This window comes from Canis lupus, chromosome 6, assembly GCF_003254725.2.
Source record: "Canis lupus dingo isolate Sandy chromosome 6, ASM325472v2, whole genome shotgun sequence".
NCBI lineage: Eukaryota > Metazoa > Chordata > Mammalia > Carnivora > Canidae > Canis > Canis lupus.
In genome coordinates, this window is record NC_064248.1 from 63178761 (window position 1) to 63194196 (window position 15436).

General features: G+C 33.6%; 1 protein-coding gene across 6 annotated transcripts in view; it reads right to left on the bottom strand.

Annotated features, from left to right (window-relative positions):
• The window catches only part of SPATA1 (spermatogenesis associated 1), a 52529-nt gene that overhangs the window by 22859 nt on the left and 14234 nt on the right, over positions 1-15436 (bottom strand). For all 6 annotated transcript variants that reach the window (XR_007411549.1, XR_007411551.1, XR_007411552.1 and 3 more), the window contains 4 exons: positions 7579-7685; positions 6216-6333; positions 2908-2961; positions 2587-2815 (listed from right to left, as the gene is read on the bottom strand). Coding sequence is in view for 1 of the 6 variants with exons in the window: in XM_049111751.1 (XP_048967708.1) it covers positions 2587-2815; positions 2908-2961; positions 6216-6333; positions 7579-7685 (508 nt within the window). In the remaining 5 variants the exon portion in view is untranslated. The remainder of the gene's footprint in view (positions 1-2586; positions 2816-2907; positions 2962-6215; positions 6334-7578; positions 7686-15436) is intronic.

Genomic DNA, 15436 nt, shown 5'->3' on the forward strand with positions numbered 1-15436 from the left:
CATCCTTCTCAACACTATTCTTTCACACAAAGCGAAAGTCTTAAGCCCCTGGGGGAAGAAACAGGAAACTCCCCTATCTTAGAACCCATGCAAAAACCTACTGGCCCTTGAAAAGGCATAGAGGCAAAACAAAACAAAACAAAAAACTGCTCTAAAAGGAAGAGCAGGTGACTCTCCTCCCAACAATATTACCTTTGAAAAGTTTATCACTAGAGAAGCGGTAGGAAACCCTCTCATCATCAGGCATAGGTAAAGCCTAAAGAAAGGGTAGAAGTGAAAGCTGTAAGGATCATCTTGGGCCCAGGATCATGCACTGATACAAAGCATTGTTTTACTACCACTGGGGAGGGAGGGGGGAAGCTCTCCTAAATATAAAAAGTCACTTTCCCCCTACTTTTAATTTCTTTAAAAGATAACTGACATTATAAAGTAAATATGTACTGTGGAGTTATACTCAGAAGGAAAATGTATGACAACAGCACCACTGCTATATGGTTCTTATCTTATATATGGAGTTGTATACTATTTGAAAGTAGACTTCAAATTTAAAGGTGTATAATGTGTAGCTTAGAGCAAGACTCAGTAAGCTTTTTCTTAAAGGGCTAGATACTAAATATCTCAGGCTCATGGACCATTTGGTCTTTGTCACAACTACTCAAGTCTATCATTATAGTATAAAGATAGTCATTGAAAATATGTAAATTAATGGTATGGCTGTCTTCCAATAAAAGTTATTTATTTTAAAAAGCCATAGAGGGCATGGATTAAAATAAAATACAATAGGGGTGCCTGGATACCTCAGTCAGTGGGGCAAGCAACTCTTGATCTTGGGGTGTGAGTTCGAGCTCCATATTGGGTGTAGAAATTACTTAAAAAAAGATTTTTAAAAAGTATAAATATAGGTATTTGATGACCTCTACCCTATAGCAACCACTGAAGGTTTTCTAAAATAAGAAATAGTGAGCTAATAGTAGAGATAAAAGTGGATCATAAAAAACTTTTCAATCCAGGAAAAGGCAAGAAAATGGAGAAACTAAGAAGACAGAAGAGACAAAAAAAACAAATAGCAAGGTGGTAGATTTAAAACCAACCACATCAATAATTACATCGAATGTAAATGGTCTAAATACTCCTAGTAAAAGGCACAGATTGTCAAACGGCTAAAAAGTAAGACCTAAATATATGCTGTCTACAAGAAACCCACTTTGGATATTCAGTAATAGATAAAGGCATGGAGAAAGATATACCTTGTAAACACTAATCAAAAGAAAGCTCAAGTGACTATACTAATACCAGGCTCACTAAACTTTAAAATAAAGACTACTACCAGAAATAATGAGAAACATAATCACATTGGGAGCAATTCATCAAGAAGACATAATAATCCTAAATGTGCATGCATTTAATAACAGCTTCAAAATACATAAAGCAAAACTGACAAAGTGTTGAAGATGTCAACACAATCCTTGTAATTGTTAGGACATGTTGACAAAATTTAAGAACTTCTTTCATCAAAATAATCATAAAGATAATAAAAAGACAAGCCATAAACCAAAATCTCACTGAGCATCTCACTGACATCAAATAAAACAGGTAGATCTCATCCACATGTCTCATTAGAAATAGTAAAACACCTCAGAAAGGTAAACACTAAACGCATCTAAAAATAAAGAAGGAGCTAAGTTTGAATTATCACTGGATATAGCATAAACTTAGAATGTAAGAACAGCTATAATTGAAGGTGGAGAAAAATGCAATTGGTTGAAAACATGTATATTTTGCAGTCGTAATTGATATTATTAGTTGGAGTTATTTTTGCTTTCCCATCACACATTTATTTTCTTACGCAATATTTTTTCAGGAGGTTCTTAGAATATAGCTCCAGCTTTATTTGTATGTTTAGTTTTATTTAATTATCTATCACTTTTTAAGAACTGAACTATCAGTACACTGATAAATATAATCATATAAATTATGATTCTTTGAAATACAAATGTCTACCAGCATTACAGTTGTTTTGATTTGGTTTGCTACTTATCTTTGTGGCTAAGATTCTTCTCGCTTATAATAATACCAATGTTCGATGCAGTAATCATTTCCTTTCTTTTTTAACCTTAACTTTATCTGAAACTATTATAAAAGAAGGTAGTAGAGCTTATTTAAGTATATTTAAGTATTTTGTTATTTTTTTTATTTTTTTTAAATTTTTTTATTTATTTATGATAGTCATACAGAGAGAGAGAAAGAGAGAGAGAGGCAGAGACAGAGGCAGAGGGAGAAGCAGGCTCCATGCACAGGGAGCCCGACGTGGGATTCGATCCCGGGTCTCCAGGATCGTGCTCTGGGCCAAAGGCAGGCGCCAAACCGCTGCGCCACCCAGGGATCCCCAAGTATTTTGTTTTTTAACATAGTACTTAAATTCTTTCCTTTCTCTCACTTGATGAAACTATTTTTAAAAAATGGAATTGAGCTTTCCTTTTATACTGCCACATTTGTAAGGCCAGATTTGCCAGAATTTGCTCAGGGGCCTGACTACTAAAATGTACTATAATAACCTCTTTGTTTTTCCCATCCAGTTGAAATCACCTTCTTCCTGATTCTTGTTAAGAAGCTCTTTCAAAGTGTTTACTAAAAAACTGGGATCTGTTCCAGGTTCTTCCTTCAACAGAGTTACACTAAGTGGTCTGTGGATTATTCCATCAGCCTTAGCAACACCATTATTAGTCTGCCGCCCATCTAAAGAGACAGTTGATGCTGAATAAATATTTCCTAAATGATCCATTATAGGAAGCAAATATAATTCTGGTTGAAGAGCCTAAAACATATAGGAAATTTAAAAAATTAGTTTGTAATTTAAAATACAGTAAGTTAAAAATTAACATAAGTTTAAAACATCACATTACATACATATGGAGGAGCAAATGATTTGAGTTTCAGTTCCGATTCTTGTTTTGCCTTCACCTAGAATAAATGACAAAAAAATAAAGATTTTTTATGTTTTCAATTATTTTTATTCCTTTTTTGTAGAAGGCACATAGCTGTGACATAAAAATCAAATCTAAAGCTGATAATTAAGGCTAGAGTCTAGAAACTTAAAATATAATCCTATTTCTACTCACTGTACAAAACGTAAAAGAGATTCCATGTCATTTGGTAGTAATAATTATGGCTATCACTTGCATGGACTCACTATATGCCAAGCACTATTCTAAGTGCTTTACATATATTAGCTTAGTTAATCTCCACAATTCTATGTGAAAGGCACATATATAGTTCACAGACAAAAGGATTGAGGAAAGAAATTAAATAACTTGCCTATAATTTTATAACTAGGCATATTCCAAATTGGGATTCAAAATCAGATAATCTGGTTCCAGAGTCCAATGTTATAAACTCTATTTCCTAAATATACAACCCAAAGAGTTCATTTCTTATTCATCCGTCCATCCATCTATCCTTTCAACAAATACTGAGGGCATACTATGAGTCAGGCAGTATTCTATATGGTGGGAGATACAATGGTAAACAAGGCAAAGTCCTTGCTTTATGTAGCTTATTCCTACTTAGGAGAACAGAGGTTAAATAAACATGATTTAGGATAGTGATATGTGATTTACGAAAACAAAAAAGTGACATAATAGAGATTAGTGTAAGAGAAAGAATATCTAAAAACTAGGTAGTCAGAGAAGGCCCTTTTAAAAAGATAAAAATTGAACCTGAGATCTAAAAGAAAAAGCAAGCTATTTGAAATCATGGGGAAGTAATTTTCGCAAGTGTAAAGAACATAAATCAGAAAGGAGTTTGCTGTATTTGAGGGACCAAAGATTTTTGTGTTTCAAATGGAGAACCAAGGAGAAAAATAGTGGTAGAGGAAATGTGAGAAGGAGCCTATTTGTTAGGTCCTCCATATCTCTGACCTAACCATTGCAAAAGTTAAAATCCTTGCCTCTAGTCTCTTAAGACCCTCATCATGTCATCTTTTACTCAAAAAACGTCAATGCTTCAGAAACAATACTCATTAATCTGGCATTCAAGACCTCCAACAAATGATTTTACAATTTGTTCTCTACTATTCCTTTTCAGACCATGTTACAGTAAAAAAGGAACCATCTACTTTTTCTACAAAACAGCTGTCTGTTTTTCTACTTCTGTGCTCATTCTATATGCTCAGAAAGCTTTCCCACCCACATCTTTGCAAGATCAAATATTTATCTTTCAAGATCCAAACTGAGTATCATTTTTTCTTCAAAGTTCTCTACCTCTCCTCTTCTTCTGCTGAAAGTAATCTTTCTTCTTCTGAATGTACAAAATATGCTATTTTAATTATTTATGTATTTTCTCTTCAACACTACAGTGAATATTCTTTAAGGGCAGAATCGATTTCCAATTCTTTTTTCTCAATTTTTTTAAGATTGATTTATTTGTTTGTTTGTTTATTTATTTATTTATGATAGACATAGAGAGAGAGACAGGCAGAGACACAGGAGGAGCACTACAGTGAATATTCTTTAAGGGCAGAATCGATTTCCAATTCTTTTTTCTCATTTTTTTTAAAGATTTATTTATTTGTTTGTGTTTGTTTGTTTGTTTGTTTGTTTGTTTATTTATTTATTTATTTATTTATTTATTTATTTATTTATTTATTTATTTATGATAGACATAGAGAGAGAGACAGGCAGAGACACAGGAGGCGGGAGAAGCAGGCTCCACGCCGGGAGCCCAACGCAGGACTCGATCCCGGGACTCCAGGACCGCGCCCCGGGCCAAAGGCAGGCGCTAAACTGCTGAGCCACCCAGGGATCCCCTTTTTTCTCATTTTGTTTAGAGAGAAACATCAATAAAAATTTCTTGAAAATAATAAAATATTAGAAGAACTTTAGAAGTTGATTTAAATTATCCTTATTAAGGTCCCTTCCAACTTAGGATTCTGTGTCTGATATTTGGTATTTTAGATATTATGAAAAAGAACAAAAAGTTCTAAGAATTGTTCTTTTTCTCTCTTGTTTAAGAAAATTTTAAAGATGAGTAAATTAATAGTCTACCATACTGAACAGAATTCAAATGACAAAAACTTCAAATTTAGCTGCTGATCCTGAGAATTCTACGTAACAAATTCCTTTACAGTACTACTTTGGAGAGAAATGCTTTCTTTTTTCCATTATCATTCATTATTTAATTTGTTCAATAAACATTTAAATGCCTCTAAGTGCTAAACACTTTGTTAGGCATTGGCTATAAATACAGTAGTGAATAAAATAAAAGTCCTTGCTCACAGGGAGTCATAGTCTAATAGCAGAGTCAGATGTTAAACAATCCTTGCTCACAGGGAGTTATAGTCTAATAGCAGAGTCAGATGTTAAACAATCACATAAAAAATACATATGTCATAATAATGACATAATGTGCTAACTAGAGTGGAATAGGAAAATACTGAATTTTTGTTTAAATATAGAGAGTCTTGATTAAAGAAATAAACCTTATGTAGATAAGAGAAAGCAGAAACTTTGAGATCTGATGGCTTGCTGGATTAAGAATTTTATCTAGGGAAACTCTAGTTGGAAAATCCTGCCATTAAAACACAGAAACTACAAACAGAAGTGTTCAACAGATAATAGCTGAAACAAATAATTGTTAAGAGTACTGTCATTTCATACCAAAAGGCTAGCTGTGGCGCAAACAGTGAGGATCTATTTTTGTCCAGAACACAAGTACTTACTTAAAATGTTTTTAGGGGGCAACTCAGTGGGTTGAGCAGCTGACTCTTGATTTTTGGCTCAGGTCATGAGATTGAGCCCTGTGTCAGGCTCACACTGAATATGAAACCTGCTTAAGATTCTCTCTCTCCTTGTCCCTACCCCCTGGCCCCTTCCCCTAGCTCATGCACACGCTCTCTCAAAAAAAAAGTTTTCAAACACTCATTTATATTTAAAAATACATATTACTTATATAATCACATTTTAATTTTGTCTTCCTTTTCTTCCCTAGGAAATACACACCCAAAAATATCTCCATCATTTTAGTGCCCAATAATATCCCAGTAAGACCCATTTTTTGATAATCTGTGTATTTAGTGATATTTCCATTTCATTATAATTGATATTACTTATCCCATATAATAGAAGCTGAATTGATAAGCTGAGTTGATAAGCATTTAAGAAACATAATTTGTTCAGTTATGCTTTTCTTTAATCAAAAGGAAAAATAAGAAAACTTACCACAGCTAGATTATTTCCAATGCATTTCAGAAATAAAAATTTTTCTGCAATAGCATCTTCACCAAGGAACTCACCAAGTCGCTCTCTCAGGGCTTGTAAAGTAAGATGAGGAGATACTCTGAAATATCATGACATTGCCTTATAATGTAAAATGAAATAGGTTTCAGCTATACCACAAATTCAATAACATTAGTCAGCTATCTCAAACATAAATACCAATTTAATGCATCATAGTTTAATATATTGTTTTTATATTGCCTAGCACTTTGTAAAACTTCAGAAAATTAAAAAAATAAAATGATTATGCAAATAAATACTGTTTATAAAAGTCCTTTCTGTGCTCGCTTCGGCAGCACATATACTAAAATATATAAAAGTCCTTTCTATGCTGAAAAGGGAAATGCTTGTCTACTTTCCTCATCCACCTCCAACCTGTATTATTAAAAAAAATTTTGCTATAATAGAATTTATACACTTTTATACATAAAAAATGATTTAGCCACAGATGTCTATTTTGGAAGTTTGACAGGATTAGCTAGTGCTTAAAAATTTCTTTGAAAATCAAATATTGTCAGACTCCATAACCTTGCTCATCATTAGGAATATTTTACTCCTTAACATCTAAAATTTAAAGCCATCATTTAGCTACTGTTTTGAGTTCTTGTTTTTCTAGAATCTTAAGGGGAAAAATTAAATATTTCATTCAACCAAGAAATATTTATTGAGCACTCACTATATGTCAAGTATTGTTCTAAGGGATGGGGATATGGCAATCAACAAAAGAGACAAAAATTTCTGCCCTTACAGACTTAACAAATCTAGTGATGGGAAAGAAAAATAAACTAAGAAAAATAGATAATTCATAAGATACTGCTAAGTACTATAAAGAAAAATAAAGCAGGGAAGGGAGGGTAACTATAATCTTAAATATAGTGATCTGAAAAGATCTAAACAAAAAAGTATTATGGGAGTGAAGAGCTGAAGAGATAGGATATGCATGTATGTAAGTGTATGTACAACATATATGAAAAAGTCATTGTAGATATACTGTTTAACCACTATTTACAACTCTTCAACAGGTTTCTAATTTCAGATAATTTCTCTTTTAATTCTCTTTGTGTATAACAATAGTAATATACCAGTTATACCTTTTTTTCTGGGTGGCAGTACTATGACTGACACCTGTTCCTACAGTACTTATTAACTGTTATATAGCATTATCTATTGATAGTATTAAGTTAGAAAATCATTACATGGACCAGAGCTTTTCACTTATAACTTAAATTTCCAAAAAACATTTTTTCTCTGCAGAAAAAAAGATTGCTTTTTCAGGCACATTATAACATGACCACAAAATACTTGCCTTATAAATCCAGCTGAAATGAATTTGTTAACAACTTCTATTGAAATGGTATTTAGCTTATAGTTCCATGATCCTTCAGGGACATAAAAAACATGAAGTTCCACCAACTGAATAAATTGAGAAGAATGTCAGTTAAAATACTTTTAAAATTAAAAAAAATCAACTGATGTTCTCTAGAATTTTAAGCTTAATAAACAGAATAGAAATAAAACATGGAATACATGTATCCTTATGAACAAACACAAAAAACAAAATGAAGAGCAAGAATTTTGGTTAGTTGGCTACTCAGTACTTGGAGCACATCATCTCACTAGAAACAATCTTCTCACTAGAAAACAATGTCATAGATGTAGTTCTAGGATACCCTAACATCTCTGACAGTATTCTTTTGGTGGCTTGACCTAAGAGTACCAGACCACCAAGATCAGTTTTCTGGTTACCATAGTTTCCTTCTCCCCTGGTCCCTACCTACTCAGTTATGTTGGGGTGATCTTGTGGAATCCTTATACTTTACATATCGTCTCCCTAACATAGTGGTGATGATTGCTAGTTCTCTGTAACTGCAAAAGTGTGAAAACAGTGGTTTGGGAAATATTTTTGTTTCCTAGAATTCTAGGAAGAACCTATTCCTGATGGTGATAAGGAAGGAAATAGTTCTTATATAGGTCATGTCTGTCAGCTTAGCTTGTCTATGCTTATAAATACCACTTTCTTTTCTATTAATGTTTTGTTAAACCTCAGTTAGAATCCTTCTATTTAAAAGAATATTTAGACTACAACAGAAACAGAACAATTATAGCAAATGGTCTTATCTTTTAGTTTAATGAAGTTATTAACTGCATATTAAAATTTAAATGATTATACTCTGTAATATTAAATATCTGAGAAAAACTTTAAAATTTTGAATATAATCTATCATTGAAATTAGAAATTTTTATAGGAGATAATATTGGTTCTTGATCTGAATATTTTGCTCAAGTTGTTTTTACAGACCAAGTAAATTATTTCCATACATTTGATGTATGTATAGATCTGATGTGAAGTTTGCCATATGTTGTATTTTGAACACCAGAGCATTTAAAATATAATTCCCTAGTTATATTATACTATTCATAGCAGCAGTACACTATACAACTAATACTATATTTAATAAATACACAATTAAATATTTGCAAAGCCTTCAAAAAACTTAATATGATCTTATCCTTTATATATAGAAATAAGAAAAAATATTTGAGCTAAATATTTTACTGTTTTTATAAGCCAAGTAAGTTCTGTCAATATTTTTATAACAGTTTATGAACTAGAAGTCAAAGTTGTATAAATTCCATAGTTGAATGAGTAGGCAATACAGAGAAAATATAGTTAATAAAACATTTCTTGGCCTTTGAAGCATTTTGTGATGTAAAATAATTTATAGTGAATTTGTGTTTATTCATTCCCTTAACAAATATTTATTAAATGAGTACCATGTTCCAGCACTGGTCTAAGCATTAGGAATACGCAGTCAATAAGACAAAAATCTTTGACTATGTATATAGCTTTACATTCTAATGAGGTATAAGGACAAGAAGGGTGAGGCAAGTGAAGCACTCACCTCAGGTACAAAATTTAAGGCTGTACCAAAACCTCAGTAATAAAGATAAATAACATTTAATAAAACCAAATTACTCAATGCAAAAACTTTCATGATAAACAAAGTGTCAAAAATTTAAATAGAGAATTTAATACTATTAGAGCCGGAGATGTGAACCTCATTACATGTTTTTAAAAAGAGAAATATATTACTTAATGGTCAACTTTTTCCAGAATAACCAAATAGTTGAAAAAAATACTGAAAAATTTAAAAGTATATATTAACACAATATTACTTTGAGTTCAAATATTCTATTTATATTGAAACATGAATTTATTATAATTTTACTTTCTTGGCTTTCATGAAAGCAAGCTCATCAGTAATATTTTTATCAAAACTATTAACCATTTAGAAATACACTAAAAGGTATATTTATGGACACATATTTTTTGCCTTTTGCCTCAGGCTCCAAAATGGCTATGCATAGGACCATTAGATTCTATTTCTATATAAAATGCTATTATGGATTTTTTGCATCAGTTTTTATTTTTTTTTCTAATATTTTATTTATTTATTCATGAGAGACACACAGAGAGAAGTAGAGACATAAGCAGAGGGAGAAGGAGGCTCCCTGCGGGAAGCCCAATATGGGACTCTCTCCTAGGACCCCGGGATCATGACCTGAGCATACATTCAACCACTGAGCCACCCAGGTGCCCCGCATCAGTTTTTCATTTAAAAAATCTCATATTGGGGATCCCTGGGTGGCGCAGCGGTTTGGCGCCTGCCTTTGGCCCAGGGCGCGATCCTGGAGACCCGGGATCAAATCCCACATCAGGCTCCCGGTGCATGGAGCCTGCTTCTCCCTCTGCCTGTGTCTCTGCCTCTCTCTCTCTCTCTCTCTGTGACTATCATAAATAAATTTAAAAAAAAAATTAAAAAAAAAATCTCATATTGTATTATTTATCTTACTTATGGAAGTTTTTTTATGTGTGCCCCTTAAATTTTGCACCCAAGGAAAGTTACTCACTCATTTGCCTCAGACTAGTCCCAGGCCTGTGAGGAATATAAACAATCAGCAATAAATATAAAACACTGATAACTTATACAGTACATTAGAAAGTGGCAAGTACTGAGAAAAAGAATAAGTAGAGCAGGGTAAGGAAAATTGGGAAAATAAAAGGGGAAGTAGGTTTCAGTTTTAAATAGTCTAGATAGGTCTTATGAAAAAAGGGGAAAATTGGGAAAATAAAAGGGGAAGTAGGTTTCAGTTTTAAATAGTCTAGATAGGTCTTATGAAAAAGGTCTTATGCAGGTGAAGAAACAATTTTCCAAGTGATGATATAGAGGGAACGAATTCCAAGAAGAGCTAAAGCACGGGTCTTTTTAAAATATATATATATTTTTTATGTATTTGAGAGGGAGAGAGAGAGAGAGAGAGAGCGCACATGTTGGGGGGGGGGTGGTTGCTGGTAGAGGGAGAAGCAGATTCCTGCTGAGCAGGGAGCCTGTTCTGGTGGGGCTCAATCCCAGGACCTTGAGATTGTGACCTGAGCAGAAGGCAGATGCTTAACTGACTGAGCCACCCCCAGGCACCTCTAAAGCAAAGGTCTTAAGGTGAGAGAGTGCTAGTATGACTGAAGCAGAGAGATCAGCAAGAGATAAAAATGAAAAGGACAAGGAACAAATTAAATAGGTTTTTCCAGGCCATTATAAGGTCTTCATCTTACAAAATGGGAAATCAATATAGGATTTTAACAAAAGGACAACATCTGACATTCATATTATATTTTTGTTATTTTATTTTATTTTTTTTAAATTTTTATTTATTTATGATAGTCACAGAGAGAGAGAGAGAGAGAGAGAGAGAGAGGCAGAGACACAGGCAGAGGGAGAAGCAGGCTCCATGCACCGGGAGCCCGACATGGGACTCGATCCCGGGTCTCCAGGATCGCGCCCTGGGCCAAAGGCAGGCGCCAAACCGCTGCGCCACCCAGGGATCCCCCTATTTTTGTTATTTTATTATGAAAAATTCTAAACATACATACAAATAAAAAGAATAATACTATGAATACTCAAGTACCTACTATGTAGATTCAAAAGTTAACATCATACTATTTACTTCTCACCCTCTCTCTTCTTAAAGGCAGATTGCCACATGCAATTACTTATTTGGATGTGCCTTAAGTCTTGGAAGCTTGACTACCCTACCTTCACCTACAGTTGGACCCTGAGAGCTTGTTTGGAGGTTCTCGCAGAGAAGCGCAGCCTCATATGCCCTTGACTGAAGAATGGTCCTCCTCTATTGGGGAAGGACTTCCCTTTCAATCCAGCATGCAACTTTAGGAGGTATCTACATGGAGCTGTGAGGGAGGGAGAGGAGACCTGCCTAGCCAGTCAGATCAGTCAAATCAACCCTGGCAATCAATGGACATCCGCACAATCAGATGCAATCAGATCATCCGCACAATCTTCTATCCCTTTATTGATATATCAAAGTAAATCAGACATTGTGAAAATATACTCCTAAATACTACAAATAAGGATTTCTCTAACATAATCATAGTACCATTTTCACATTTAAGAAAATTAACAATCCTGTAATGTAAAATAATATCCATTCCATATTCAAATTTCCTTAATTATCCATTTGTCCTCAGAATTTTTTTCAATCTAGAATCAAGGAGAACACATTGCACTTGGTTTGTCATAACCTTAAAAATCTGAATCTGCAAGTTTTCCAGATTGGTCCCCCACCCCCCTTCATGGCATTAACTTTTTAAAGGGACTGGGCCAGTTGTTTTAAAAAAATGTTTTGCATTCTAAATTTACCTTAGTATCTCCTTAAGATGTCATTTAACTTAATGACAATCTTTTTTTTTTAGCATAGCACAGTTTCCTTTTTAAAATCATTTTCTAATCATGAAAAACTTATTCTTTAATCCTCATCCCTTATTTTCCTCATTCCCCCAACCCACCTCCCCATCAGTTTGTTTTCTATAGTTAAGAGTCATGTTTGTCTGCCCTCCCTTTTTTTTTTTTGCTCATTTACTTTGTTTCTTAAATTCCATATTTGAGTAGGATCACATACTATTTGTCTTTCTCTTATTTCGCTGAGCATTATACTCTCTAGTTCTATCCATGTTGTTGCAAGTGGCAAGATTTCATTCTTTTTTATGGCTGAATAATATTCCATGATATATAGACTTCTTTATCCAGTCACCTACCAATGGACACTTCAGCTGCATGTAGTTTGGCTATTGTAAATAATGCTGTAAAAAAACAGAGGTGCATATATCCCTTTGAATTAGTGTTTTTGTATTCTTTGGTGTAAATACTCTGTAGTGTGATTACTAGATTGAAAGGTAATTCTATTTTTAACTTTTTGACAAATCTCCATACTGTTTTTCATGGTGGCTGCACCAATTTGCAGTCCCAATAGTGCAAGAAGATTCGTTTTTCTCCACATCCTCCAACACTCTTTTATTTTTGACTTTAGCTATTCTGGCAGGCATGAGGTAATATCTCTTTGTGGTTTTGATTTGCATTTCCTTGATGATGAGTGATGTTGAGCATCCTTTCATGTGTCTGTTAGCCATCCGGATGTCTTCTTTGGAGAGATGTCTGTTCGTATCTGCTGCCCACTTATTAGATTATTTTTTGGATGAGTTGCATCAATTTTTAAAAATACTTTGGATGTCATCTGCAAATATCTTCTCCCTTTTACTTTATTTCCTTCACAGTGCAGAAGCTTTTTATTTTGATGTAGTCCTAATAGTTTATTTTTGCTTTTATTTTCTTTGCCTCAGGAGACATACATAGAAAAATGTTGCCATGACTGATGTCAGAGAAATACTCTCTTCTAGGATTTCATGGTTTCAGGTCTTGCATTTAGGTTTTTAATCCATTTTATTTCTGTGTATGGTGAAAGAAAGTGGCCTCGTTTCATTCTTTTGCATGTGGCTGTCCAGTTTTCCCAACACCATTTGTTGAAGAAACTGTCTTTTTCCCCATTTTATATTCATTTCTTCTTTGTTGAAGATTAATTGACCATATAATTATGGGTTTATTTCTGAGTTTTCTGTTCTAGTCCACTGATCTATGTATCTATTTTTATCTCAGTATGACACTGTTTTAATTGCTACTGCTTTGTCATATGACTTGAAATCTGGAATTGTGATTCCTCCAGTGTTTTGTTTTCCCAGATTGCTTTGGCTTCACGGTCTTTCGTGGTTCCATACAAATTTTAGGATTGTTTTAGTTCTGTGAAAAATTCTGTTAGTATTTCGATGGGGATTACATTAAATCTGTAGATTGCTTTGGGTAGTATAAACATTTTAACAATATTTGCTCTTTAACCCATGAGCATGGAATGGCTTTGCATTGTCTTGAATTTCTTCCATCAGTGTTTTATGGTTTCCAAAATACAGGTCTTTCATAAGTTTATTCCTAGATTTTTTATTGGTTTTGGTGCAATTGTAAATGGGATTATTTTCTTAATTTCACTTTCTGCTGCTTCATTATTAGTGTATAAGAATGCAACAGAATTTTTTTAAAGATCTTATTTATTCATGAGAGGCACAGAGAGAGAGAGAGAGAAAGAGAGAGAGAGAGAGAGAGAGAGAGAGAGAGGCAGAGACATAGGCAGAGGTAGAAGCAGGCTCCCTGCGGGAAACCTGATGTGGGATTCGATCTCAAGACCCTGGGATCACACCCTGAGCCAAAGGCAGATGTTCAACCACTGAGCCACCCAGGCATCCCAGGAATGCAACACATTTCTATACATTACTTTTGTATCCTGTGACTTTACTGAATTCATTTATGAGTTCTAGTAGTCTTCTGGTGGAGTCTTTAGGGTTTTCTATATATAGTATGTCATCTGCAAACAGTGAAAATTTTACTCTTCCTTCCTTCCACCAATTTGGATGCCTTTTATTTCTTTATGTTGTCTAATTACTGTGGCTAGGACTTCTAGTACTATGCTGAATAAAAGTGGTTAAGAGTGGACTTCCTTATCTTATTCCTGACCCTGGGGGAAAAGCTCTCAGGTTTTCACCATTGAGTATCACGTTCGTTAGGAGTTCTTCATATAAGGCCTCTATTCTATTGACGTATGTTCCCTCTAGATTTACTTTGCAGAGGTTTTATCATGAATGGATGTTCCACTTTATCAAATGCTTTTTCTGCATCTATTGAAACGGTTTTTATCCTTTTATTGATGTGACATATTACGTTTATTGTTTCATGAATACTGAATTATCCTTGCATCCCAGGAACAAATCCCACTTGATTGTGGTGTATGAATTTCTAAATGTATTGTTGGATTTGGTTTGCTAATATTTTGTTGATTTTTTTGCTTCTATATTCATGAGAGATATAGGCCTGTAGTTCTTTTTTGGAGTGTCTTTATCTGGTTTTGGTATCATGTTGATACTGGCTTCATAGAATGGATTTGGAAGTTTTCCTTCCTCTTGTATTTTTTTGGAATAGTTTGAGAATAGGTAATAACTTTTTAAATGTTTGGTAGAATTTGCCTGTGAAGCCATCTTGTCCTGAATTTTTGTTTTTTTGGGAGGCTTTTTTGACTACTGATTTAATTTCATTGATAGTAATTGGTCTAGTCAAATTTTCTATTTCTTCATGCTTTAGCTTGGTAGATTGTTTGTTTCTAGGAATTTATCCATATTTTTTAAGTTTTCCAATTTGTTGGCATATAGGTTTTCATAATATTCTGTTACAATTGTCTGTATTTCTTTTTCATTAGTGATTTTATTTGGGTCTTCTCTCTTTTTTAATGAGTCTTGCTAGAGATTTATTGACTTTGTTGATTTTTTTCAAAGAAACAGTTTCTGATTTCTCAATCTACTGTTTTAACTATTTAATTCTATTTGAATCTTTACTATTTCCTTTCTTTGCTGGGTTGGAGTTTTTTCTTTTTCTAGCCCCTTTAGGTGTAAGGTTAGATTGAGATTTTTCTTGCTTAAGGTAGGCCTGTATTACTATAAACTTCCCTCTTACGACCGCTTTTGCTGTAGCTGAAAGATTTCAGACCTTTGTTCATTTTGTTTCTATGTAATCTTTTTATTTCTTCTCTTCTTCTGAGAATGGTTACTTTCCATCACTTGTCTTCCAGGTAATTAATTTCTTCCTTTGCTTCATCTGGCCTGGTATTTATTTCATTAAATGTATTTTAAATTTTATTTACTGTAAATAAATGTTTATTTATTTGGTTCTTTGATTGGTTCTTTTTTTAAAAAATCTCTTTGTTAAGGGTCTCACTGA